Here is a 26959-nt window from a genome sequence, read left to right on the forward strand (position 1 = left end):
TATAAAGAGTAATTAGAGACAGTGCAAGTGCAACCAAGATATGAGGCACTAAGTGGGTCCTGTGGTGACTGAGGCAGGGACGGCAATGAGGGCAAATGCAAAACATGGCTGCGGCGAAGGATCAAAATAGAGGAAATGCGTTACAAGGCAGACTGCTGCCATGTGGTGATCTCTTAACCCACTGCTTTTCTGATGCCATGTTCCCCCACCCGCTCTCCCCTGCCCTTAGCCCTGGCCACTCCCTCGGTTTCTCCCTATTGGCTCCTGTACCCCAACCCCGCCCAGGGACTGCCCTGAGCCCCTCAGAAAAGCCCCCTGCGCCCAGACCACAAGGTCTCTCTGCTTCTGGGTATTGCATGGACGAGATGTGATTAAAGTCCTCTCAAGCCCTCATGGAGAGACCCTTCTCTGCCTCCTTCTCCATCAGTGGTTGTAGTGCTGCTAGCTGCTGGAGCAAGAACCACAGGGCCAACCAAAATGGACTGTGGGAGGGCGACCATGGTCACACTGCCCGAAGCATCCCCGCTGAGCTCTCAGGAAAGCTGCAGCCTGCTAAACTAAACCTAGCAACTACAACACTGCCAGAAACCATTAAGATCATTTAAAATAAATTAAAGAGGGACTTAGGGTTTTGTAGGTAAAGCCATTATCCCAATTAGTCATGCTAGGCCATAGAAGAGCAAACAGGATACCAGGAAGTGTTACCAGCAACCGTATAGCCAAGAAGAGATGTTGTCACTGTGTAAACCAGTCAGCCCAGCACAGCTGAGTCTGGGGCGAAGATTGGTTAATTTAATAAAAACAACTTTTGGAAGCTACTGCCTTTGAAAGGATGCTTTATAGATCCAATCAGGATGCATGTATTTATAGATGAGTGTTGGGCAGTTACATTTTTATTGAGCTGTGCAGTGATGTTCTAGTTACTGCGCAGCAATGTTTCATTTGATGTTCCTCGCTCTGGTCAGCAGGGAGGTTTGGTTGATTCACGGCTCTGTTTAAGTGAGCAGGTGAGGACGGTCTTGTCAGTTAAGACTGCTGGTTCATAGTTTCATCTCTACTAAAGCAAATCTGGGCCAATTCCAGGGGCTCCAGTGCTGCTTTGGTGAATTGTCACTGCTGTAAGGAGAAGGATGTGGTTACCGCTGGCTCCGAGGATGAGTCTGGTGGGAGCAGATGTCTGGTGTGACAACAAGATGTTCCTTTGTCACATTTATCATTGGCATAAACCCTATCAAGCAGAGTTTGATGTTTGGCTCCTGAGACACAGATTTACATTTTCGAAGTGGAAAGATTCAGAACAATGCAATATTTTTTGGAAGTTGTACAAGAGCTGCTCATATGGATAAGACACCATTCAAATACAGTAACAATTTAAAAAAAAAAGTGGATGCAAACCGGGGACAGTTGCTTTCCTTCAACAGAATAAACTGGATTTTGGAGCTAAAATAGAACCTATGAAAAGCTAGTACAGAATGAAGGTATTGGCCTAACAGGTCTATAAAAAAAAATATGTAAGTTGCTATTATAAAACATGCTGGGACTATTAGGAAAACATTTAAAATATATTTTGGCTCAAACCTTTGGAAATAGATTTTTTTCTTCTATATTTCAGCAACACAGTAACTTATTAGCATTTTCTATTTCTATTACTGCTGGTTCCTGTTTACTGTTACTAAATCAACTTTCCTTGGAGCAGTTAGTGCCATGTTGCTCTCTAGGGAGCACTTAGATTTCAGCAGCAAATTGTCTTTCTCACCCCTTCTGACAATGGCCTGAAACCACCAATTCACTGTGGACCAGGGTCTCACCACCCCATTCCCCTGGCTCATGGAGCCAAATCACACATTACACAAGGGGCTCATTCAGTATCCTGAGAATTATGCTATAGAAAGGGGATATTCTCTTCCCCATGCTCCACAATTTCCATATGTGTATCTCCTGTTAGGCTTAATGAGACCGGTACTCATAAATCCCTGAGATGAAATTATAACCCTAAGTGGGTTCTAACAAAAGGCTGCTCAAAAGTTTTGATTAACAATCCCTTTAAAGTAGAACATTAAAAGAGAGGTTAAGCAAAAATATATCCTCTCTTTCAGAGTAAATTTTCAAAAATCTGTTCATTAGTGGTTCATTCCTGCAAACTGGTGTTTCTAGTGAAGGGCTTGCTTCAGTAAATATTCACAAATGTGGCTATAAAACACTTCTCTTGTAAGCACCTAAAAGCCCTAAACTGAACTGTTTCATACCTGAATCCCACTTTGTGAACGTAATTCAAATGTGAACTTGCAATAAATTATTGTTTTCAGAACTATTAGGAAAATACATTTAAATTTCACATATGAGGTAAAAGGTTATAAAACCTTCTTACCTCAAGTGTGAGTCACTTCAGCACAGTGGTACCCTCTGAAGAATTAGGTTGCTGTATTTAGGCTCTGGTTGTCTCCTGACCACAGAAGGACTTACGGATTTTAATGACAGAGTTTATTAGGATGTGATACACTTATCTGTCTTTTTTTCTAGTGTTCTTATTAACATGTGGATGGTAATTTTCCCCCCAGCATTGCAGATAGTGAAAGGATTTATTATTTAATAGTGAAGCAGTAGTAATAATAATAATGAAACAAAGACCTGGCTCCAAGAAAGATAAAGGTAACATATTGCTGGGTGGAAGAATGTATCTGTTGGTTGCTGGTCTTTTCTTTCTTCATACTGTTTAATTATTTACCAAACCATCCTGACCCTTAATTGATCACAAGGTCTACCAAGTGCTTTAGCAGTCTGTTACACTCTGTCAAATGAGATGTGTTTTCTCTTGTGAAGCAGAATGAAATCACCCCCCCAAAATCAATCGGCAACAGCATATTTTAGCTGGGTGGGTGCAATTCACTTAGGGCCATAATCTGCACTTTTACTGTGGTTGAAGGGAACTTGCATGGGTAATTTAGTTACCTTTAGCTGGCTACTGGCCTGGGTAGAAACTGCATGAGCTCATAGCTTTATGTTTGTGTTCATGCTTTAGAAATTATATTTACCAGCTCCAGATATTTCTTTACTCCCAATGGTCCATTTTAACACAGATTACTGATGTTTTTCTTAAACATATTTGGGATTTCTGTTTTTTTAAATACAAAACCCTCCAAAAACAGGAGCAATTTGATTTTCTTCCCATAACTAGTTCTAAAATTTTAAGACTTTCACTGCAGGGTCCTGAAAGGGGTTCATAACAGTATAAGGATGTTACTCAAATATTCTTCCAGTAACTAAAACTAAGCCATTATTTCACTCTCTGTAGCGTTCCGTGGAAACATATATTTCATTTTTATATATTTTTACAGGTAAGGCTCAAAAAGGTCCTTTAAACATCTGAAGATATGCAAGATAAAGGGAGGTTCCTACCTCTGAAAATGTGGTCTGAAAGCTGCAGCTTCAACGGCTGTAAATAGCACTTTATGGCTGTATACATTCAGATTTCAACCTCGAATGTTCCTTAAGTGCTTCACTTGGCTTTCTGTGAGTCCACATTTTGCCAGCCACTGGTCCAGCTGTGCTGGAGCCTCTGCTGCTCCTCAAATAATGTGGAGGGGCACATGGCTTTCCCTTAACTTGCAGGAGGACTCTGATTCTGCAGCAGTCCTTAAGGCCTGTTCTATGGGGATTTTACTGAGAAGCCAGGCTCCTTGTTAGTAGACACCAAGTTGTCACTTGTCCCAGCACTCCTGCATCTGAGTGGTTTAGTCTTACATGTGACAGGAGAGTGGGGGCAGCTCTCTGTATAACTGATCTTCAACTTCATAGGGAGGATGTGCTTCTGGAAAATAGAGATTTGTGGGCATAAGCTCCCTGCCAAAGTGATTGCTTTAATTGATAATAATAAAAAAAACCTCCAATGGCTACCAGAATCTTTCCATTTTGAAAAAAAAAAAAAATCATCTACATTTCCCCTGGTGCTGCATGGGAAGAACAAGTTGCAAGCCCTGGTTTGGCCACCTCAGCATGGGATTCAGCACTTCAGGTGTTTTCGGGCACAGCCCCTTTCACATCACTCCCTGCTTTGTAACACCAGGCAGAACTGTGCCTACCTTGTGTATTTGTGGATAACCCTTTGAGATGCTAGAGCATGGATGAAGAATGTAGTCCTCCAGCTCTGTTTCCTAAGGGAAAAGATGGTTCCTAGGACTAGGTACTTTATTGTTACATAATGCAAAATCTAATTTGAAAATGTCTGTTTCTGACTTAAATTTATTATCTACTAATCAGGAATTATTGCTTTCTCAAAGATCTCAGAGTTATTTGGTCATTTAGAGCTTTTTCTTCTTGGTTTTTCATCAATATTTTATGTTTGGCATTTTGCTGTCACACATAGTTTTGAAAATGGAAGCATGTAGCAGATAATCAGTTTAGAAGGAGCAAAGCCAAAATGTGGTCAGTCAATTTACACCTGTATTTAACATTCACCCTCTTATTTCATATCATACTCAATTAATGTAATAAATAGGAAATGGTACACTGCCTGCCATCTGGTTCATCACTGGAAATTTAGCTTTAATGAAGGGTTTACCAAGGACCTTGACATGCAGATGAGCTCCTTATATGAAGTTCTGGTTTAGAAAACTGTTTTCTGAGGAGGATATGTCATGTTGTAATACAGAACATTATGTAGTTACATAACTCAGGCTAAGTCAGAGCTATTGCAGATCCATGTTTCTCAGACTTAGAAAGCAGAGAATGATATGGCTCTTTCCTGCTTTTATCTGCACCATTAGATGCTTCCCAAGCTCTGCCAGTAGGAAAGATCATCTTTTGGCTTCCAGGAGCCCAAATGGGAGAATGATTGCTATAATCTATTGTTCTCCCTTTTGGAGAAGCTACACAACAAGGTGAAAGTAATGCATTCAGGATCAACACTTGAATTTGGTCATTTGTGGACCACCTTAATCAGTATTTTCACGTCTCGCTCACCTTCCTGTATGACATCTTATAATAGAAGCAAAATATTTCCCTGCATTAGCTGTTACAGCCCTACTAGTGATTCTGATTATCAACAAAATAATTTTAAACATTTAAATATTGAAGCTATGTATTTGTCATCTGACTTAAGGTTTTCCTTTTAATATTTTTCTCTATCTGTGCATTTTTTGTATTTATTTTACCCCTTGAAATCTACATCTTCACATAGAAGTTCTTTGATTCAGTGACTACAGATACTGTATTGAAAAGAGCCAGGCACATTTTTTTTTTAATTTACACAATAAAAACAGCTGCTGAGTTCCCTCTTGAGAGGGACTGAGAATGTCTAGTTCCTCTCCTAGCAGTGCTGTTGGCAGGTACAAAGCATGTCTGGGATTTGAATGGTTATAATGGTTATAGTGATTATACTGAGACTCCTAAATTTTAGGAGAGCCTCAGAAATTTTAGGAGATGGAGAATCTAGAAAGTGCAGATGTCTGAAACGTCATTATGATGAGTGCACACTGTAAAAGCCAAGTCAAAAGGAGTTCAGAGAGATTCTAACAGCTTCTTTGCATGCACCACATTTTAGATGGGTAGCTCTCACAAAACTTTGAACATTTCAGTATTCATTAAGTCACATGGAAACACTTGATTTTTTGCTAGTGTTTATAGAGTTTTATACAAGAAGATCTTAAAATTTTACCTTAAAATTATTAGTTTTGTAAACACTAGACTTGAATGTATATTGTTGCACTGGTCACCAGGGTGTGAGGGAGATACCTATAGACAACACTGACCTTGATTTGCTATGGGGCAAACATGCAGTCTGAGATGCAGCTTACCAGTTTGGAGAGGGGCTGGAGGAGAAGAGAGGAGCTGCCTTCCATAGCAAGGGACTGCAAAAAGACTGGAAGCAAAAGAGTGAAATAACATTCTTTGTCCTTAATTCAGTGAGTTCTTAGTATAAATTGAACTTTTCATTGTTTTTTTTGCATTTTTATCATTTTTATGTTTGCCTTTTCAATAGGAAACCTTGGGATTTTTAGGTTTTTAATATTGCTGTCACTCACTGAAGTTGCACTATTTAATTGTTGTTAAATGTTCTGAAGGCTCTGAACTCCTAAATGGAGTTGTTGTACTCAGTAAAGGTCCAGCAGAAGAGGAGGGTTGTTTTTATTGTAAAAATTACGACAATCAATTATTAATAAAATATAAAGACAACATGGCGATAAAATTATAAAATTGGGATTTTGAATGATTGCTGTACTATTCATTGACTTTTTTTTGGAAAAAAACTTGAATGAGTTGGGTTTTTTAATTGTTTAGAATTTATTCTAGTCACTGCAAAATTGTTCTTTTTTTAAACTGTAAATCAAAGGAAAAAGAAATTCTCCACAGATGTTGTATGTGTTTGATGTATTAGACACATTTTTGCAGTATACTGCCTGAAATCTAGGGAGTTCATTAACTCACAAGTTGCTGCCTGGGAGGGAAGCAGTCATATTTCCCAAGCTGGTCTGCCTGTCCCCTGGCTGGGGGATGTGTTAGGGCAGCCTTTGTCCTCCCTTGTATTTGGCTGGCTGTGGAGAAAGGGGAATTCCTTCAAACTGAAGGGCTGTTCCTGCTTCTCCCCTGACAGCATCTGTTATTTAATTAACCTGATAGTCTGTGGCTTGCTGCTTCCCATCATACAGGCAGGGATGACGACAGATGAGAGCTGGTGCTCTGCAGCAGTCCCCAAGACCCCAGCCCACAGTGCTGAAGTCACTGGCATTAGCACAAACTTCAGAGAGAGGGACAAGGTCCACAGCTTTGGGAAAGAATCAGAGTTACAACCTTTCACCCTGGGCAAAGCAAAGCAGTTGTCTAAATAACATTCGCTCTGTGAGGGACCTCTCTGGGAGTTTTTTTGGACACATCTGTCCCAGCAGAGCACTGCTGCAGGACTTCAGCAGTGAGAGCAGGGCAATGAGCCTGGGCACCAGTCAAGTGGGATTCCTTAAGGATGTTAATGCCACCCCTCCCAATTAGCCAAGAAAGGCAAATAAAGCAATACAGCATGGCAAGAGATGTCCAAACCTCATCTGTAAGTCATCTGTATCTAGTCTCTTGCCATTAAGAAGAGTCAGTAAAATACCATCTCTCTGTATTTCCCTACCACTGATCTCCAGAAAAGAGGCTCCACTCAGGGGAAGTTGAGCCTTCTCTGTGACTATCCTGACACAGCGAGCTTCAGCATCATTTGGGGATTTGAGCTGTGACTGTGTGAATGACAGAAAATCTCATGTGTATTCTCAGTGGGGAACTAGCTGAAAAACCCTGAATGAGGAGGCTGTGGTCGTTTGTAAAAGATATAGGCAGCACATCACCTGCTTCCTCCTGTCACTCCTGGGATGGATCACTTAAATTCACTGTGGCTCATTTTTCCCCCCCAAAAAGTGAAGCTGGTTTAGAATTTCATAGCCCTGAGGATAAATAACATCCATAACCTTGAGCTATAGTTTGTCATACTCACTGGTACCTGACTGGGATTTCAGACATTGCTTTTGGTCTATAAAATGTGAAATGGTTTGCTTGTGAGACAGCCCCCACTCCCCACAAGGTGCTGCTGGCATCCAGTTCCTGGGGACACCAGGTGGAGCAGAGTGTTTGCATTAGGAAGGACTCATCCTCCTGCTTGACATAAATCTCTCACTTGCAAACTCCTTCCACCTCTGGATCTATGGGGGCTTACGAGAAATTGCTGCATTCACATTACAGGAGAATTACCAAAACCCCAGTAATAAAGGATGCTGAGAGTCAGAGATGGGTTTTACTTCTCTGTTGTTGTTTGAATTGCAGCAAGCTAATTTGGGAAATACCAGCCACTATAAACTATGAGATGCAATCACCAAACAGCTGACAGTGACCTTCTTGAATGCAGTGGTGCCTGCTCCCATTCCCTTTTCCTTTTGATCCTATTAGCAATGTTTCAGCCCATGTCACTGTTTTCTGAAATGAAGGTTCAATATTTGAAGTAATTTGGAACAAGGCATTCTCTTCTAATAACTGCATTAAAAAGAATAGTTTCATCATTTACTCTTTCATGTACTAGGAGTAAAGGTGTAGTGATCCATTCTGGTAAGATTGCCTTCCTTTAAGCCAAAGGGTGTCAAACAAACAACCAAGTTTGCACTACTTTGTAGAAAACTACAAAAGGGCTCCAATGGGAAAAAGATTGCTGTCAGACATTATTTTATGTTAAAAATACAGTTCTTTTGTCTAATGATGAACTGTAGTGAATTCCAGAGGGATGGATTAATAGATGACATTTACATTCATTCGTATATTAGAGGCATGTATGAAAAACGAATAAAAAAAATATCAAAGGAATGTGTACTGGTAAAACTGTGGAAGGTTGCTGCTTTTATTTCAGATCAGAAGAGTTCATGAATCCAGAGCTCATCTCTTTTTTCCAAATACATGTCTACTAAGAGATAATACCTTTCTCTAAGAGCTTCATTTTTCTTATTAAACTAGAACATTTTTTTTGCTTCAGGTGTTATTTTCTTTTAGATCTGTGATGGGTGTAAATAAGGTAATGGAATAACTGATTTACAGTAGCTGTGATCCAGCTCCTCCTTTGAAAATGCAAATAGTTCCTCTGGTATTGGCCTCATGAAGACTAATAGTAAATACACAGAGCCTTGCAGTAAATGCGAAGTCAGCCTTGGCTCAAGCAAAGGCCGGCTCCAGTATTTTAATTAGCATTAATTCTAATTACTTCATGGCACATCCCTGGGGTTTTTTCATTTTGTGTTGCCATGATGAAACACATGGCAGATGCATTTCTCGGTCTATTAGCACCTTGCAATGAGCCATTAACACATGTTACTGTTTTCTTCCTCTGCATCTTTCTCCCAGGAATTATGTCTGACCACCAGTTTGGAAACCAGTTCATGTGCAGCGTGGTTGCGTCCCATGTGAGCCATCTCCCAACCACAAACCTCAGTTTTGTCTGGATTGCTCCACCTGCAGGGACGGGCTGTGTCAACTTCATGTACGTATACACGCCAAGCCATGAGCAGATAATCTCTCTGGAGATAATGAAATGATCTAACCTGCTCACTCTGCCTGGGTAAAAGAGTCAGTCAGAATACACTGCCAAGTGTAGACTTTAATTTGAAGTAAGAATATTGAGTTCTTCCTGGCTGAAGAGTTTCTGTGCATATTAGGACTTATTTTCAAAGCATGTAGGAAGTCTAGCATTTAATTCTTCTTAGTAATTAATCATATCATTGATCCTTTTAAGTATATAGATCATTTGCACTGACCCAGTCTTTTAACTGTCGCATTTAGTATGAGTTAGAACATCACACAAATATATTATTCAGATTGTAAGCATCAATATAAAATGCAAGTATTTGAGAGTAGCCATACTCAAGTATTTATTCTCAAAAAACACTCTCAACTTCTGCTGAACCAAGGATAACCAAGAGGGTTTTTTTGGTAATTTGTTTTAAAGACATAAGTTACCTTTGATGATTTAGTACCAAATAAAGTTCCAACAAAATAGCTTAACTTGAATTATTAGCATATATATTACTATATTTTACCTTCAAGTAATTTCTAATGATTTGTCCCAGAATTTTGGTAGACCAGATTTGAGTGAGAAAATACACCAAGAATGCAGTCAAAAGCAGAAAATGTTTGAAGTTTGACATTTTCAAAGAAAAAAAAGGCAGACTGCACCGTAATTCAACAAGTGAATAATTGCAGCATTTCAGAGGCCTTTTCTGTGTTTTTGTGGCTGTCCTGTTGTCAAAACAAACCTTCCTCTGAGTATTATTCCCTTTCACTCTATGCTGGGAAGCAGCAAGTAAGTGCCCCACATAACCAGGTTGTTTTACTGCTGTAAAAAATAAAAAATGAGCGACTGAATTCTTTGAGAACATAAGTTGTCGATGGTGAGCACAGTACCTGTAGATTGATTTACCTGTGGCTTTGATATTTCCCCTTACCTACATAATGCACTTTTTTTGCCTGTACTGTCAGGATACATTATTTATTAGCTGTGATGGCAATGTCAAGACATTTTTGTTTCTAGCTCTCTTGTCTTCTAAACATCTAATAGTAAATTGAGAAAAAAAATGTCTTTATGAGTGGTAACTGAATTGTGAGAGTGTATTTGTTGTATATACAACAGTTGTATATACCTTGAGGAAATCTGTCAGCTATGGTGTTTATAGGTCCTTTAATTCCTTTCTAGAGATACTTTTCTTTGTTGATCAAGTTGAAGCAGCTAAAATTTGTTCTTTGAGCTACCTGTGCATCTTCTCTGTGTGCTCTTGCTTACTCCCTTTCTTTCTTGAATTTTTTGGTTTTCCTGGTATTCAAGAAATAATTGTTGAATTGTGGTCCTAACTTGCACAGTGACTGTGAATGTATTTGTTTTTGAGAAGTAATCCTCCATTGTGAGTTTTGAGGTCAGTTTCTAACCAGTCATTCATTTTCCTGTGGCTGATTTTTTTCCATGGTTTTGTAATGGGTTTTTGTTCATGTTTGCCATTGTTGAAGAAGAGCTGACGAATAGCTCTACAGAAATACAAATACTACTATGAATGCTGATTCTCATTTCTCAGTTGAAGGAAATATAAAGAGGAGAAATATGTTTTACCTCTAATCCTCCTCCTCAATTTTTCTTCAGCTGCCCACACTTTCTTGCCTCAGTTGGTGTTTCTCCTGCTTACTAAATCACAAGTTGCAGTAAACAAAGCTATTTTTGTTGTGCAGTGTTAGCCTGCCTACCTTACCCAGTTCCCTGAATTCAAGAGTTCCAGAGGACTCTATCTTGTTTGTCTTCCTTTTTGCCTTCATAGCAAATAATAAACAAGATATTTTTAACATAAAGTTTAAATTTAGTATAGATTACATTTAATATATAAATTGAATTATTCTTTAACTAGTGTAAATTGAAAGTATTTACAAAAGACACCAGAATTCATAGACTCTGACAAGAGTGCAGTATAGATAAGCACTTCCTATACTGTTTGTTGCCAATATGTCTGTGATTCAGATCAGCTCATTAGTCTTTGACCTCTCTGGGGATGGATAATAAGGTTATTAATTAACATTAGCTTTGACGTGCAATTTTTGAGTCTTGATACCTCTCCCTGGACAATTCTCTGGAGGAACTGGACAAAGGTCACCAGGCAAACCTCTCACAGGCCAACGCACAGATAGCTTTTATTAACTGCACACACTGTTGACTGTTCTGGCTTCCACTGTAACGATGGAATTCGGTGGATACAACACGGAGAGGTCACAACCCTGTAAACATCATGGGCAAAATTCCCATTCTCTTCATCTGTGCTTTTTGGTGTCTTCCTCTAGAGCTCAGTCCTGAAAAAGAAGCCATCAGAAACAAGATTTGTGCAGTGATGCTGCCAGCCTGTTCTTCCTTCTAGCTCTTGTATCCATTGGTAACCAAACGAACATGACAAAGGAGTTGAGATATCAAGATACTAAATTTCATAAAATCAGTAGCCTGGCAGACCATTTATACCAGTAAATCTAGACATTCCCAGCAACAATCCTGCTTGCTACAACACAGTTTGTTTATAAACTGCCAGAAATATTCCTCCTGTAAATCTGTCAGTCTCCAGTTCCCAGTCTACTCTGCATTTTCCAGTCACAGTGAAGGAGGATGGCTCCTGGCCACATTTAGGTTACTTAAAAAGCCAGTGAGGGACACACAAGGTATTGCTGTGTTCCAGGATGGGAGGACGAGGAAAACTTTCATGTTCTGGGATAAAGGGATGTAGGAATGCTGTGGGGAGGGATGTGGGGCACAGTTCTGCAAGGAAGATGAGCTTATTTCTGTGTATGTGAGATGCAGGGGCACAGAAAATTGGGATTCACACCTCGCACACCAGCTTGCCAGCACAGCTCTCAGCTTCTTCCCCACCCCAATATTCCTCATCTCTGCAGTTTGATGCAGTCCAGTTATTTACATTGCACACAGCTCTGCGCCACTGCCGGCTCTAAATGCAAGGTTACCTGATGGAGCTTTGCATCTTTCCTTGGCTCAGTGTTTCACTCAACAAGACTGCTCCCCAGTTTCACCAGGAAAAGGGATGATGCAGACCCCTGTGCTCCATGGGGTGGCTGGAGCCAACCTATTTCTGTGCAGAATGAGGCAATAGCCATTTTTTCACACGAGTTGTGTGCAAACTTATTTTCACTCTGTTGGGTTTTTTTTCCTTGAAGTACTTTATTGTGGCTACTAAATAAATATTAAAAGTACCTTTTTATGAAATACACTTCTAAGAGAAACACTGAAAGCTGTTGGTGTTCCTGTAGTACATCTTGGTGTAATTCTTTAGCATGTTTTCACCATAGATACCTCCAACTGAGTTGAGGAAATAAAAGCTAAAGTGCATCATTTGTTGCAGAATAGTTTTCTTAGCAATAACTTAGGACTATGTTAAATAGGTATTGAGCACCAGGGCCTCCCAAGCAAATTGCCAGGATTTGTAAACGCTCTCTACCACCACAAAATAGTAGGTCCTCCTTTACATTAACAAGTAATTTCTCTGATTGTGTGCAAATTTGTAAAATATTATCTTCATAATCCTTCAGCTAGGTTTCGTGCTTTGTAATTTCTGCTCTAAGCTCACACTAACCTAGTTAAAGCTCAGCCTGACAGCAGGGATAATAATGGCTGTTAAGTAGGGTGGCATGCTGGGCTGCATCTTAGGTTGTTAAGCCTGTTGTTTTATAGATGGCTTAACTTACTAGTTTGCAAAAGTGATAAAGCTGACCTAAATAGCAAAAGCATATTGTGTTTTGACCACCAGTGGGGTTTATTGCAGAAGTTCCAGCTATTATATTAAATAGAATTGTAGGCTGTAGAATATACCTAGAAAAAAAAGTATTTATCTTATGTAACCATTTATGTCAGTCATTGAATAGGTGTCTAATAATTATGATTGTGTCTATATATTCACTATAACTTCTAGTAACAGAAGACTGGACTTCTGTAAAGCTGTCTGCCTGAGTCTGTAGGCAGTGTCTAATAAGCTAGTAAGTACTAAAAGGCCCAGTCACATCTTATGTGACACTAATTAGCACAGCTTATGGTGCAAACGTCTCAATAGGAATGGGAATAGCTGTGGTGGTGTCCCTGTATGAAGACAGAGGTAAGAGAGCTGTGGTGGCCGAGGCAGGGCACTGGTACATTGCTTCTGTTGAGGCAGCAGCAGCTGATCCTCAGCGCAGCTCCTGGAAAAAGTCTGGGACTGAATGCTGAGGCTGACAGCTGAACTGTTGGAAGGTATTTTCAAGAAAGAAGATGTGTTGTTCACTGAGAGCATGCCTGTGCCCATAATCACCTCAAACTACAACTTCTTTCTGGGAAGTTTGAAGTACCCTGTTCCAGAACCAGTCTTCTCATGCCCATGTGTTTAAGCCTGTCTCAGGAACTGGCAATGGTGTTAATACATGAACTCAAAATATCATGCTGTACAAACACTACAGAAATAAAGACTGTGATTGAGAGACTTGGTTACCTATTTAAAGCATTTATAGAAAACCTATGATAATAAGTATGGAAATATTGAATAAACATCCAAGAAGATTACATGCTTTGCTATATTAGTCCTCTAGCCAGGATGGGAAAGGTCTCTTGTCTGAAGGAAACACATTCCCCTGGTAAACCACTTAGCTAAACTGGCATTTAAGACACTGTTTACTGTGGTTTTTTCAATTGTTTGTAAGAAATACAAAGGATAAGCTTCAAGATTAAGTACACAATTATGTTTGTACACAATGATAACACACACCAATAATAACATAAAAGTAAACAGAAAATAACATCTATCAGAATTGAGGTCCCTTAGGTCCCTTGCATTTATATATAATCAACTCTTAATTATATGGTCATGTAAGTTTTCTCCCTCACATTTGTATGATGACACAGAATTGTACACTGAAATACATTGTTGTTCGCAGCATCCTAGTTGCTGCCATGATCTGAAATCTGTGCATTCAGTTGAGGAGTGTGCCATAACACATATGGAAACCTTAATGTACAGACAGCCTTGACTTTGGGGTTTTGTAAAGAAGCAGCTCCCTGCTTCAGATAAATGCTGCATTCCTCTTCCTACTCTTTACTGCAACAAAAGGGTGAAGCCAGATATTCCATAGCACTCTTTGTGATATTGGTGTGGACTCTGGATCAGGGATTGTACAGGCAGCACCAAATAAGAGATAGTCATTGTTTACAGTCAGGATAGTTCCAACATTAGCCCAGTGTTGCAGTCATTTTTATTTTTCCATATTGTTTATAACTTATGCCTTGTAGAAAAAAAAAGTAATCAGTAATTGTTCCTTGCTGGTGTGTCAGTCTAGTGGAACTATGAAGAAAAATTACTCCCTTGCTTGGTTTTCCACTTCCCTGGGTAGAGGCATTGTTGTGCCGTCAATCAACATTATGTGTAATATTCTGAAAATCACGAGCCAATATTTGATTCCTATCTTGGCTCTGCTCTCATGTCCCATTTTGATGTGGTGCCCAGATTACCTCGTTCATCTTCTCTGTTAATTTCCAGCGCCATGCAAACACTGTGCATGGAATCATTGTGGCTCCTCTAACTATGACCTCAAACAGCAAAGACTTATCTGACTATGAAGAATTAGATTTAACTTGTCTGTTAGTATTGTCTGTTTTGTGTAAAGCCAACAGAGGTGACTAATGAGAAATTGTGGGTGTTTACAGAAACTTTTTTAACAGAAGATGTAACACAAAGGGTACTGTTGCTGCCTGTTCTGAGCTTCCCCTCCCCAAGACACTTGCCTCTGCCATGTGCTCTGAACTCCTTTGTTCCAAAGTGCTGGCAAAACCAAATGTAAATCAAACTCTTCAGCAGTGTCTGATTGGCCGGTCACCCCAGGTCCGCCTCCAGTCCTCCCCTTTCCCGTTCTCCGAATAAAAGAAAGGACCAAGGCGGGGCCCGCTCTCTCTGGCTTTGCAACTCTTTCTGCGAACGTCTCTTGTTGCCTGTTTCTTTTGAAAAGTTTTAACTGCGGGAAATTAGGCAGGTCGAGAGCTGTATTTCTCCCTCTTTGCTTCTGCTGGTGATATCAGCTTTGCAGTTACCATTTGCTGCTTTTGGAGCTACTGAAATGCTGGATTGCCCGTGCTACCTCTCTAGGCTGCCCGAGGCTTTCTAAGGCATTGAACTACGAGCCTAGCTGGTAAAAAAGCTGAAAGGATACTTCCACAGGGTACCATGATGGGGAGTATTCAAAAGTGTTCAGAGCAAAGCAACAAAACCATGAGAGAGGATGAAAGCTGGTTGCACCTAACCTTCCACTCCTTAACAGGGGTTTTCAGTTGTTTTCAACTGGATATAGGATATGTAGGTAGGTATTTATGTGAGCTGCGTGTCTGTAAGTCCCCACAGGGTTAATGGATGTGCAATCTGGTTCCACAGACATCCAGGGTCTGACATTCAGTTCTACATCTAGGGAGAGGTACCTGCAGGGCTAGAAGGTCTCTATAGCTCTACTAGCTTCCTTATGGTATTTCAAATTATTTTAACACTTCTAGGCAGCAGAATTAAGACCTAGATCTCCACTGACCAGAATGGATCAGTAGCTACATAGCTTGCTCATAGACCTTTATATAGGCCTATATTTTAAGATTTTTAAAATGTGAACTGGAATCCCACCCAGACAGACTCAGCTGCCTAAACATAAGCATCCTGTACCAACTCATGAAAATGATTTTTTCCTCCCCACCACCCTTAACAGTAAGTAATTTGTCTGTGTCAAGAATTTCCAATGAGTGGGCTATTCAGCGGTTGAAATCTGCTAAAAGGTATGAATAAAAATGGCAACTTTGTAAAGTTCATAAAATCTTGCAATTTTTTTCCTTTTTCCTTGGAGGTGAAATTTGTTGTATAATATTCTCTCAGATGACTGATACTCCTACTAAAAGCCCACTTTAATGAGAGGACTGCTCAGTTTTTAACCTTTTTTCCAAGTTTGTAGACAGCAGGCCATTTGTGATTTTAGACTCCTCATGCTGTGTAGTATATAAGAAAACAAAGCCAGAAAAAAAATGGTTATGTGAGCATGTGTTTAAAGTAAAAGCACAGGAAAATTCTATTGGTGTTAGTTGAACTTAATTCCAAAGACAAGCAAGAAACATAAAATGCTACTTCTGTCAATGCTGTGCAATGCCAGAGTAGAAACTGCAATATTATACAATATTAGGATGGTTTCTTTTCTTTGTGTGATGGAAATTTATTATATCACATATTTGTAGTGTATGATAGCAGAAGGAAGCTCAGTATAGCCTTTGGCTTCTCTGTTAAGGTTTCCTTGTGGCTTCATATAGGACTCTGGCACCTCCTGCATGAAATAAAATGAAATTTAGTAATTTTCTACTGGTATTATGTAAATAATAAAAAGGTCATGGTGAGAATTACTTCCCTTCTTACAAATGTTCATTTAGCAATTCTAGAATCAATTCTAGAGATTAGATTTTACTTTCTTCCCTTTCTGCACAACACTCTCATTATTTTTGTGCACGAGACCATCAATTCACAATCCGTGAATCAGTTATCAGTAACTGTGTTTAAAATTCGTACTTGAATTTTGATAAAAATATCTCTAAAATTTACCCTCAGGGTGATTTTTCGGAATGTATTTTAGTTCATCAACAGCATAAACCTTTGTTTCATTCAAAGCATTGCTTTGTCTTCCCCTTTTCTCAAAATGGCTTAATTTTGAAAACATGACTGGAGTACAGAATATATTGCACGCATACCCAACATTTTGTCTCCACTAACAGGCTTTCCTCTGTATCAGAGCAGTTGAATGAAATGTCTTTTGCCAAGTAATAATGAGAACAATAACAAACCTTTCAAAATGATATCCTGAAATAGCCACAAACCAGTTTGGGGGAGTTGTTTTGGAATATTAGCTATAGAAAGAGTGAGCACTAAACATGTGGGGAACCATTATCTGCAGGTAGATATATAGTGCATAAAACATGAATACAAGCAAAAGCAGAGGACAATTGTAAGAGACGTTATAGAGAGAGAAATTGTCCATGCAGACAAGCCTGTAAAACTAAATACCGTGTCTGCATGGAAGTCCCTGGTAACTCTGGAATGTGTCCTGGTGGACTGATCATTTCAATGCCATGTCTTAAGCAGAGAATGTGTCCAGTGCATGAATGAGCTGGAGTTAAGTGCATTGTCTTGTTTTTGGGAAGTCCTTAACTTCTTGCTAAATGCCTTGGTGAAGAGCGCAATCCTGCAGGGTGCTGAGCACTGGCCTTGACCCAGCAGAGCAATCATGCTTGTTCATGCTGTCATCAAAGGCACAGACAACACTTTCTGTATTTTTTAAAATTCATGCCTTCAGATCATTTGTTTGAATTCTGCTTTGTTTGTGTACACAGGCAAGGACATATAAGGATATTCTGACCATACTCTTAGTTCACACAAATTAACTTCTTTTTCTCACCTTGTTTATTTGGAAGAACTTTAATAGAGTGATCTACAAAGTATTATGTAGACACGCAGTAATATTCAGAATTCTCCCTTTGTCTGTATAACAACGGTCTCCTCACAGTGAGTTCTAGTAAAAGTTTAAAAACAAAAAAGAAAGGAAGCCTAAACTTGAGGATATCAAAAACATTTGTTCAGCTTTTTCTGACCTCCTGCTGGGAAGTTTTGAATTTGAGTGTTCAGAATGACCATGACCTCAAATTAGCTGACATAAAATTAGCCATTTTGTGGCTGTTGTTGCTGATTAATGGCTGTTTTCAATACATATTTTACAGGTACCATGGCACTGTAACATTGTTTTTGGGTTGATGGCATTATTTTCCTTACTGTTTTGGAGTGGCTTGAATCTTTTTAGTTCTTACTAGAAATGTAACAAATAAATTTTCTGTTATAACCTTCCGAATATCCCTCTTAGATCAACATAAGCTGTTTAGCACAAGTAGTAATGTACATTCATTTGAGCCATTTTCTGTGAAAAATGCATTTAAAAAGTCTTAAAGAGTAAGAAGGTCTCCAGCAATCTCTGTGATTTCCCACCCAAATAGGGAAGAGTTTAAAATAACAATTTTGAAGAAATGAATAATGGAAGAAAGTCATTCTCTGTCTTTATTTTCTGTACCTCAGCAGTCTGAGGTAGAATTTTGCCCACATTGAATGCATTGCTGCAGTCAGGAACTAAAAACATGCTACACAAATTCAGCCAGCTCCTATCACCATTAGTGTTTATGCAAAGCATTATAACTTATATGAACAAATTACTTTGCAGAACCTACTTACACATTCAAAGAGCAGTGTCCTAAACATCCTAAAATACAAAAAGTAAACAGTAGAAACACTTCCAACCAATATCACAGACAGTTTGGCAAAGCAGTGAAGATGTCAGGGCCATAATTTGAACGATGGTTTGAACACGCAAATAGAGAGAGAATATGTATGGTGAGTTAAGCTGCATAAAGCTTTTCTTCTAAATCCAGATGTAGGCATTAACTCGCACATTTGAGATGGCATGCTTATTTGCTAAGTGCAAAGATGGCTAGAAAAAGGCTTTCCCAACTGATGATAAAAGCTGGAGTACTCTTTAATTTTGGTTACTGCCAAGCTTATTTCAACAACCGCAATAGTTACTTGGCTTCATACCAAGAAGTGGCAATACAGTACTTACATGTCTATGGATCAAAATTAGATGAAAAATTGCTGTTTCTCATCTCCAAAGCCATTTGCCACACATTATATAGGCCTCAAGATGCCTTTTGTAATATGTGATAACAGAGCCAACTGAAGCATCTGCCTGGGAAGAGATTACTTTAATTATGGACTCAATGTCCTATTTTCTGCTAGTGTTCCCCAGAGAATTTCTTACTGCTGGATGAGAGGTGTTACGATGCACATTAAAACCTACAAGTCAAACAAAAGAGGTTGTAAAAGTGAGACAAGGACACCTATCAAGACCCCAGTCTTGTATTCAATGGCTAAAAAAATAGCCCTGAATTCTGTGATGATAACTTTTAAATTAATCTAACACCTGTTAAAACACATTTCCAAAATATGTAAAAAAAGAATGATAAAAAAGCTTGCCATTTTTTTCCTTATCCTACGATGTTTTGCAAAATTGATCAATCCGTAGAAGTTTTTAAAATGCTCATGTTTTCCTTTTAGTTTTTTCAGTATAGTAGTTACTAATGATGTAGTGTGGAAAATGCAGCAAAGAGGTTTCTTGTTAGCTTCTATTTTTGTAACATGTGAAGTTTCTTGTCATTAAGAATTCATTTGCCTTCTGCTGTAGTGTCATTGATCACAATTAACTCACTTGATGTTAAAGTGGATGTGCTGTATGCTCCTATAGAAATTCTGTGTAAATCACCATTGATTTAGCACAGTTTAATGGATACTTAAAATATTTGTCATTCTCTCTTCATCAATTAGAAGAAAGCCTAGAGATCTTCATTAGCAGCTGCTGCAATGATGAGATAAAAGTTTTTCTTTACACAAAATACGATGGAAGAGCTGTAAAGATAGCTTGAAGATGCTGTGACAGCATGTGAAGTACTGGGAAATTTCCTTAGAATTTGGAAATTTGCCAAACTTAAAAGGGAAAATGACATCTCTATAAGATACTGAACTTTAAAAACAAAGCAAAACAACAACAAACAAAATAAACCAAAAACTATTTGAAGTGTATTTAAAACAGAGGGCCATATCTGCCTCTTTGATTTTGTACAATTATTAGAAAGGTTTATTCTCTTAAAAAGAGTGAAAGCAATGCTCATCCTTTACAAATACTATCTACAAACATTAGGGATTTTTCAGTGTGCTGATTTTATAGTAACTGTCTTTAGTGAAGCCCAACCAAGTCTGAAAAGAATGTTAAATGGTCAGTACTTCCCTGGTCTGGGGGAAGGGAGTATGGAGATCTCATGGCATAGCAAATGAAAACAATTAGCTACCCCTGCAGCTTCCAGCCCCAGGAGGAGCTTGTCAGGTAGGGGTCACCACATGTGTCTCTTCTTCCAACACCATTTCAGATGCCTGGGGAATACCTGCTCCAAGCCTGGTCTCTGCTGCTATATAGGCTGAGTTTGTAAACCCATGATGTGCTGGTGGCTCTGGCTCAAATATACCTGACCTGCATCTGCAGGGTTGAATTTGGGTTTGGAAGTGGTGGCACCTGTTGTGTCTGGGCTGTGGGTATGCTCATTAAGTCTCATGGTGTAAGCTTTAGGAAGTGGTTGGAGAAAGCTGAAATGTTGTAGGTGGCTTTGCCTGGAGCCATTCTGGGTTAGAAGGAGATGGAGCTCAGCTCTCTGCTGTGTACAACATGGTGGGACACAGAGACACATGGCCCCATGGAAGGATTAAATGTTAGATCCTTTTTCCATCTTCTAGCGTTTTCACTGTTGTTGTTTGGGTTTTTTTTTTTCTGACTCCTTCCTCTGGCTGTAAGAAACTGCATGGTGCCAGGGTTTAGTGGAAGGTTTTAGCTCATAAGTAAGCTGGAAAAGCCCTGTTCTGTGAGACCTTGGACCAAGTTGGGAACTCAGGGAACTGAGTCAATATCAGCTGTTTCCAGGCTCAATGCTTTGCCTTTTGGTTTATTACAGAAAATCTGGAGAAAAGGGTGAATGAATACACATGGCTTAGCGAAGTGACTCAGGCCACTTTGCTTGGTCCTGGATTCAGGACACACAGACATGTGGGAGCATGGCTGGTCAGTTACTGGTGTCCCTTCTGAGATTTTGGGAGAGACCCTTTCCCTTCATCATCTGCGAAAACTACATGTGCCTGAATCCCTATGCCTGGGAAAGTTCCAGTACCCATGTACTTCTAGGGCTGGGCTTCCTCAGCTGCTCTCCCAGCTCATGTGCCCTACATACCATCAGATCCCCTTGTGGCAATTGAAGCATGCTGAAAGTCATGTAAAATTTCAGCCCTGATTTCAGCAAGGACAGACATTTCAGCTGTGACACTCTACCTTGCCAGAAGCCATGAAATCTGTTCGGATATTTTCCTGCTTGCCAGGGAGAGCTGACCTTTCCTTCGGGTGAAGTGTCCAGCTCTGGAGCTACTGTTCCTTTTCTCTTGGAACTGGCACTGTTTTGTGAGTCGCCAGTGTTCTTAGCCAGAACTTCATGTTTTAAATAGTATGGACAATTAGGTCATCATTCTAAATATTTATGTGCAAATTGTTGCCTTTTTTTTGTTTCAAAAAAGGCTCCAAAAGGCTGGAGCTCTACTGTTATTTAACATGATGAAATGTCATTACTTAAGAATGGTATGTCTCCCAGTGGCTTTGAGCACTGGGTTTCTTATTCTGTGGAGCCTTTAACTTGTTAGGGAACTTTTTTTCTGATTGATCTCAGCTTCAAGAGTCCCAGAGTCAGGCAAGTAAAAGGGTGGAAAAGACAACTCTGCGTCTGAGTTGCTCCTTGCACTGTCAGCTGATTTTGTCTGTAGCTCACATCTCTCTCCTGCTTAACTTGGCTGTGATTGTAACTGCTCGGAGGTCTCTGCCCATCTGGACTGGAGGCTACAACTGCACTGGGGTGGCTCCTGACTCTTCCACCAGAAGAGATCTGCATCTTGGATTGCATGGCAAGGGGAGGACTTGGTGTTCCAATCCTCCTCTCTCTTTCAAAGCCACATGAGGTGTCCCTTGACTAGAAACCACTAATTTATCATTGTGAGCCATTGTCCATGCTGATGGATGAGGAATGTTGGCTTTATTTCTTATGAGGGGAGAGCAAATAGATCCGGAATCCATGATTACACTGTCCTTGTTCTGAAGTACATCAAGGATACATTACATTTCATCTAGCCTGTGCAAGGATTTCAGTGTCTTTATTAGGGAGTATGAAATGTGGTCTCACAAATATTTCTCCTTGCCGGCATTTTCTCTAACGTAACAGTTCCTCTTTTTTTTTTTCAATCCCTCTCCAATAATACACAGAAACATCCATGTCAGTATTTTTTCCTTTTTACGAGGTTCATTCTTAGCTCTCCTGTGGCAGCAACAGATCCATCAATAATGAAAAATTTCATGATCCTGGCAGAGCACTGTGGTGTCCATGACTCACACTTCAGAAAAGTGCAAGTTATTTAATGTTAAATTTCTAAAATTATTTAATTCTTCATGTATCAATTAGTACATTTATTTGTACCTTTAAAGACATAACTATTGTGGTACTGAAATCACATCTAAATCTAACTTTACAATGCCATATGGCACAACCTGTAGACACTAAGGCTCTGGGAGTTCATGTATTAGGTTGCCAGACTAATGTGGTGGATAAGTAGATTGTCATAAAAGTAATTAGTTTCAGTGTATGTAGATTGCAAGTGGTCTTTTTTGTTGTTAAGCTTTTAAGGGTTGATCTTTTAATGCTTTGCTGTGATACAAAAACAAAGCATCTCACAGGAGGACAGTTTACAGTTAAAATTTTCAGTATGTGTTTGCTGAATGAAATAAAAATAACAAAAAAGATTTCACTCTTGCTAATATTTAGGGTATGTCAGGAATGTTTTTTGTATTTGTAAGGATATTTCTGTTGTTAATTTGTAACCCACCAGGGATCTAACTAGTAGCTAGATTTGCTGGTTGTGACTATGTTCTGATAGCCAAATACTTTTGGCTACAAACCCTATGGACTAGGAGAAGAAATAAAAAATAAATTTAAAAAATCATAAGCAAATACTTCTGAGATCAACATACGTCATGCAAATACAACATAGATGGCAACTGGATGGCTGTTATAGTGGTCAGTAAAGGTGGTTAAGTTGCAGTAGTTTAGTTTGGTAAAGGTAATTAATTTGCATCAGCAACTCACTGCTCTTGATGCCTATCTATCTCACAGGTAGTCAAGCTGGATTTCAAGGCTGGGTTTTTGTCTCACTTTTGGCAGCACAGGTTTTCTGTTGGAGAATGTGAACTGGAATGTGAATTCCCAACTGGAGCTCCCAGGGAGTGCCAAAGCCAGGACAGAGCAGTTAATGGTCCCTTTGACCTGAGAGCCAGTCCTGGAGCTGTGCGTGCCCTGCATCGCCAAAGGCTGTAGCACATCTTGGGGCTCTCAGCTGCATGGAGCTTTTGTGTGAAGCTGGAAGGTTCAGGAGTACTGAACACCCAGTGACAGAGGGAAAGAGAACGATAAAAACCTCAGCCAAAACAGGGATATTAGCCAAGTTTATTAAGTTTTCATGAGTTTAATTAGATTTCCAGACAGTAATAAAATTAGAGAGTAAGTGAAGCTCAATGTTTGCAAGTGCTGGAAGATTTGCAGTGCCCTGTTTAGCAGTGCTTTAATAGTATCTTTAAACTTTCAAGTTATATTTGAAAAATTAATAAATAGAATTTTAATAAACCCTCTTTCTCTTTCTCTTTTTTTTTTTTTTTTTTTTTTTTTGCTTTAAATTGTCAAAATCATGTCATTGAGTCTTATTCAGTCTGTAAAAATGTGAGCACAGAATACATTTCATGGTTGATTTATGAGCTCCTTGAAAATATGGTTTATAATGAAATTTCGACAGGCCCTTAACAAAATTAGCATAACAAATAGCAATGTAATAATACCTTTCATGTCTGTGCATTCCTGCAGATTCACTGTCAGTGAGCACTTGCCAAAGAGCAGAGCACTTCAAGCCAGGGCTGGGCAGCACACCCAGACAATGCACCCCCAAAAGCTGACTGCCTGGTGCATGGATGTGAAGTTACGAATTCAGAGAGTCTGCATGGGCAAAGTTAAATCAGCAGTAATGTTAGCAAAATAATATCAAACTAAGAATAGCTGTCTGCAGCTACAGAGTTATTGCTGTTATTACTAGGTATTACTAGTTGCTTAGTTATTACTAAGGCAAAACATGAGAAGTGTAGTTTTTGCTGCTGGCAGTACTTAATTTCAGGGTTTTGTGAGAATTAGGAAATATAGCTGAGATGGCAGCTAGAAAACTGGTAATGGCTTGGGCTGTCATTGTTCATACAGGGAGTCTGTATTTATACTTTAGAACTTTATTTTGATGAATTTTAGAGTTGAGCCTGGTCTCTACAAACTGGGATCCTGATGCTTTGCCTGTATCTAATGTTTGCAATATATAGGTTTCTGCTGCTGTGTTTCTTGGAACTTCTTTTTTTTTTTTTTTTTTTTTTTTTTTAGTAGAATAACACAAAGCAGGATAACTGGGTCAGAGTCGGTATTTTTTTATGTAGAAAAGTCTGGGCTATGGGCATCTCAGATTCAATGTCCATAACACAAGTGGTTTGCCACTAGGAATTTCGAGGGCATTATACTGACCTCAATCTGCTCATGCAATCACTGAAACAAATTAAAGAGCAAAAGTACTGTGCAGCTGTTAGTATGCCAAGGGATGTTGGAGGCTGTTGAAATACAAAGCAAGAGAACAACAGTGAGTACCATAATCTCTGGTCTCCCAGCAACTGATGCAGAGTTATGGATAGATGAAGCTAAATTTTAGCATTGAGGTTCATATATGCAGAGTATAATTACATTTTTATTCTAAAAATGTTGTTGAAACAATGTTAGACTAAGTGGTTCCTTTTCAAAGGAGAAGTTAAAACGGGAGATATAATTCCAGATGAGATAGTTAGAAAGAACTGTTTACTGTGTTCCTCATTGGCATATTGTTAAGATTATTTTGGGAAATACAGAAATGGGTGGGGACACAAAAATACAGTCTAGGAAAGAAAAAAGAGCAGTGAGCTTTTGGTGAGACAGCAAAACTTGTAGGGGTGCAGGTTAAGCCAGGCCTGGGAAGAATTTGTGCAGAAAGTGAGCACCTTGCCTACAGAAATATGGGAAAAGTAGAAACCCTTGAGTGACAACTTTGTTGCTCATACAGAGCTGTTTTCTTCAGTTTTACTGGCATGTCTGTGCCTGTGGCAATCCTCAAATTTCCACTATCAAAATGTCAGTTTAGGAGGTGACTTAGTACTGGAGATTACAGTTTTCTGGGGAGAGGAGCAGAGATAGAGGAGCCAAAACAGTTTGGGGAAGCCCAAACCAAGGCTTGACAGATCCTGTTGCAATAATTCAAGGCATTTTATTTCTTTTACTTAAGCACTGTTGCAAAGCTAAGGTAAAAAGTGATCATGGAAAGGTTTTATCTTCATGTGTATGAAATGGGGACAGTGTCCATCTCCTGCACTCAGTCTCAGCCTTCAGGTTTCTCACTGTCATTTTTAATGGGAAAATTTGCCCTTGGTGTTAATAGATTAATGGAGGAATAAAACAGCCACCCAAAGTGCAGTAGCATGCAAATTGTCAGACTGCTTTTTTCCCTGTTTTTTGACTAGCCAAGCTAAGTATCCTGAAAGAGTAATATTTGGGCTTCAGTCAGCATGGTCAGTGCATGGTCCATTAACCAGATTTCTTAGGCTTACAGTCTTACTCTTTTTAGCACAATTACTTCTCTTTCATCATGTCCCTTGTAGCCCTTAGCAGATCAACAAGGAGGGAGAGATGATTGCCAGGGAATCAAACTCTTCTTTTATGGTTGTTACATTCATGACATTGTTCATGAGAAGAGGTCATAATCCAACTCTACAGTTGTTACCTAACAAATTGTAGACCATATGAAATTGGGTTTCTAAAAGATTCAAAAACTTTTAACCAGTAAGTATAATTGGAGGTTGCTTTACCATTTCTTAGACACAGGCAGAAAGATATAGAACTCTTGCTGAGTAATTGCAGAAAAGCCAACACTTAAAATATAATTTCCACAAATACTACAAAGTAGATCAGGTTTCTCTGCCAAAGGCTCTCAACCATAACAACTCTTAACAATCTTCAACATCAGATGTTGTGTAAGTTAATCATTCACTGCCCTCCAATTTAAATTTTCTCATGGAAAATGTTTCCTAGTCTCTGTTAGACCAGATTCTGCTGTTATAAATCCCATGCACAGGATGGTATTGTGTGGGTAGGGAGCCTCATGAAGAATATTGTGAGTATTGGTGTACACAGAGGGCATGGGAGCTTCCCATGGGATATGGTGCTGATAACTCACAGTGCAAGAACTCTCAAGACCTGGGTCTTCATATTTAGCTGAAGAGCTGCAGCAACACTAGTATTTGTGGGGTGAGTTGCCTGTGCAGTCAGGAGCTTGAGAAGCAGACAGATGAAACACAGGCGCTGGAAGTGGTTTGATACACTGGGTTCTTGGGCTGCTGTGAGGATGACTTAACTGCTATATTGTTTTTGCAGCCTGTGTCTTGTTTTAAAGAAAGAAGGTCTAATCCAAGCCTACTTAATCTGAAGTCTGATATTTATGTTGTGATTTGATAAAATTCCTTGGTCAGAAGTTTCACATTTTTTACTAGAAATGGCAGGTATTTATAATTTGCTGCACAAGTAGTTTTCATGTTTTAGCATAATTTAGAGTGAATTAATGGCTTGTTATTTATTGCCTAATGCTCTGTAGGAGTGATTTATAAAGCCATGCTCTGCACTGCTTGTTACTTTGTATTCTCTGTGTTAGGTGTATCATCAATATCATTAAATGAATTCACAGTGACATTGCTCTGGAACTATGGGTTTTGATACAAGGGTAACAGAACATAAATCAAGAATTATGTTTAATTCATAAGAGGCACCAATCTCTCATTTAAGTGTAGACTGGGCTAGATGGTGTCAAAAATATGCTTTACAATACCTCTTCTGATTGCATTTCAGACCCTCTCTATATGCCCTTATGTTCTCTGCAAGAATAATAGATAGCAATACAGTGCAGTTTGTCAAGTGAATAACATTTCTGGTTTTATATATTTGGGTGCAAATGCTATCATTATTTTTACCACAAGCCAAAAAGGAATATATTTACATGAATATACTTAAAACTATTCTTAAGGGAATCTATAAATTTAAAGACAAGTCTTGCCGATTCTCTGCAATAAATACAATTGTTGACTATTTAAATTACATTTTAAAAATCCAATATTT

At 39.1% G+C, this 26959-nt stretch overlaps 1 protein-coding gene across 1 annotated transcript in view; it reads left to right on the forward strand.

Moving 5' to 3' along the window:
• Positions 1–26959, forward strand: part of RELN (reelin) — a gene marked incomplete at its 5' end in the record, with an annotated part of 273918 nt that overhangs the window by 69330 nt on the left and 177629 nt on the right. The window contains one exon of the mRNA XM_082280292.1: positions 8854–8989. Within this exon, the coding sequence (XP_082136418.1) occupies positions 8854–8989 (136 nt within the window). The remainder of the gene's footprint in view (positions 1–8853; positions 8990–26959) is intronic.

The sequence above is a fragment of the Coloeus monedula genome (assembly GCF_965178545.1).
Source record: "Coloeus monedula genome assembly, chromosome: 4".
In the NCBI taxonomy this organism is placed as follows: Eukaryota; Metazoa; Chordata; class Aves; order Passeriformes; family Corvidae; genus Coloeus; species Coloeus monedula.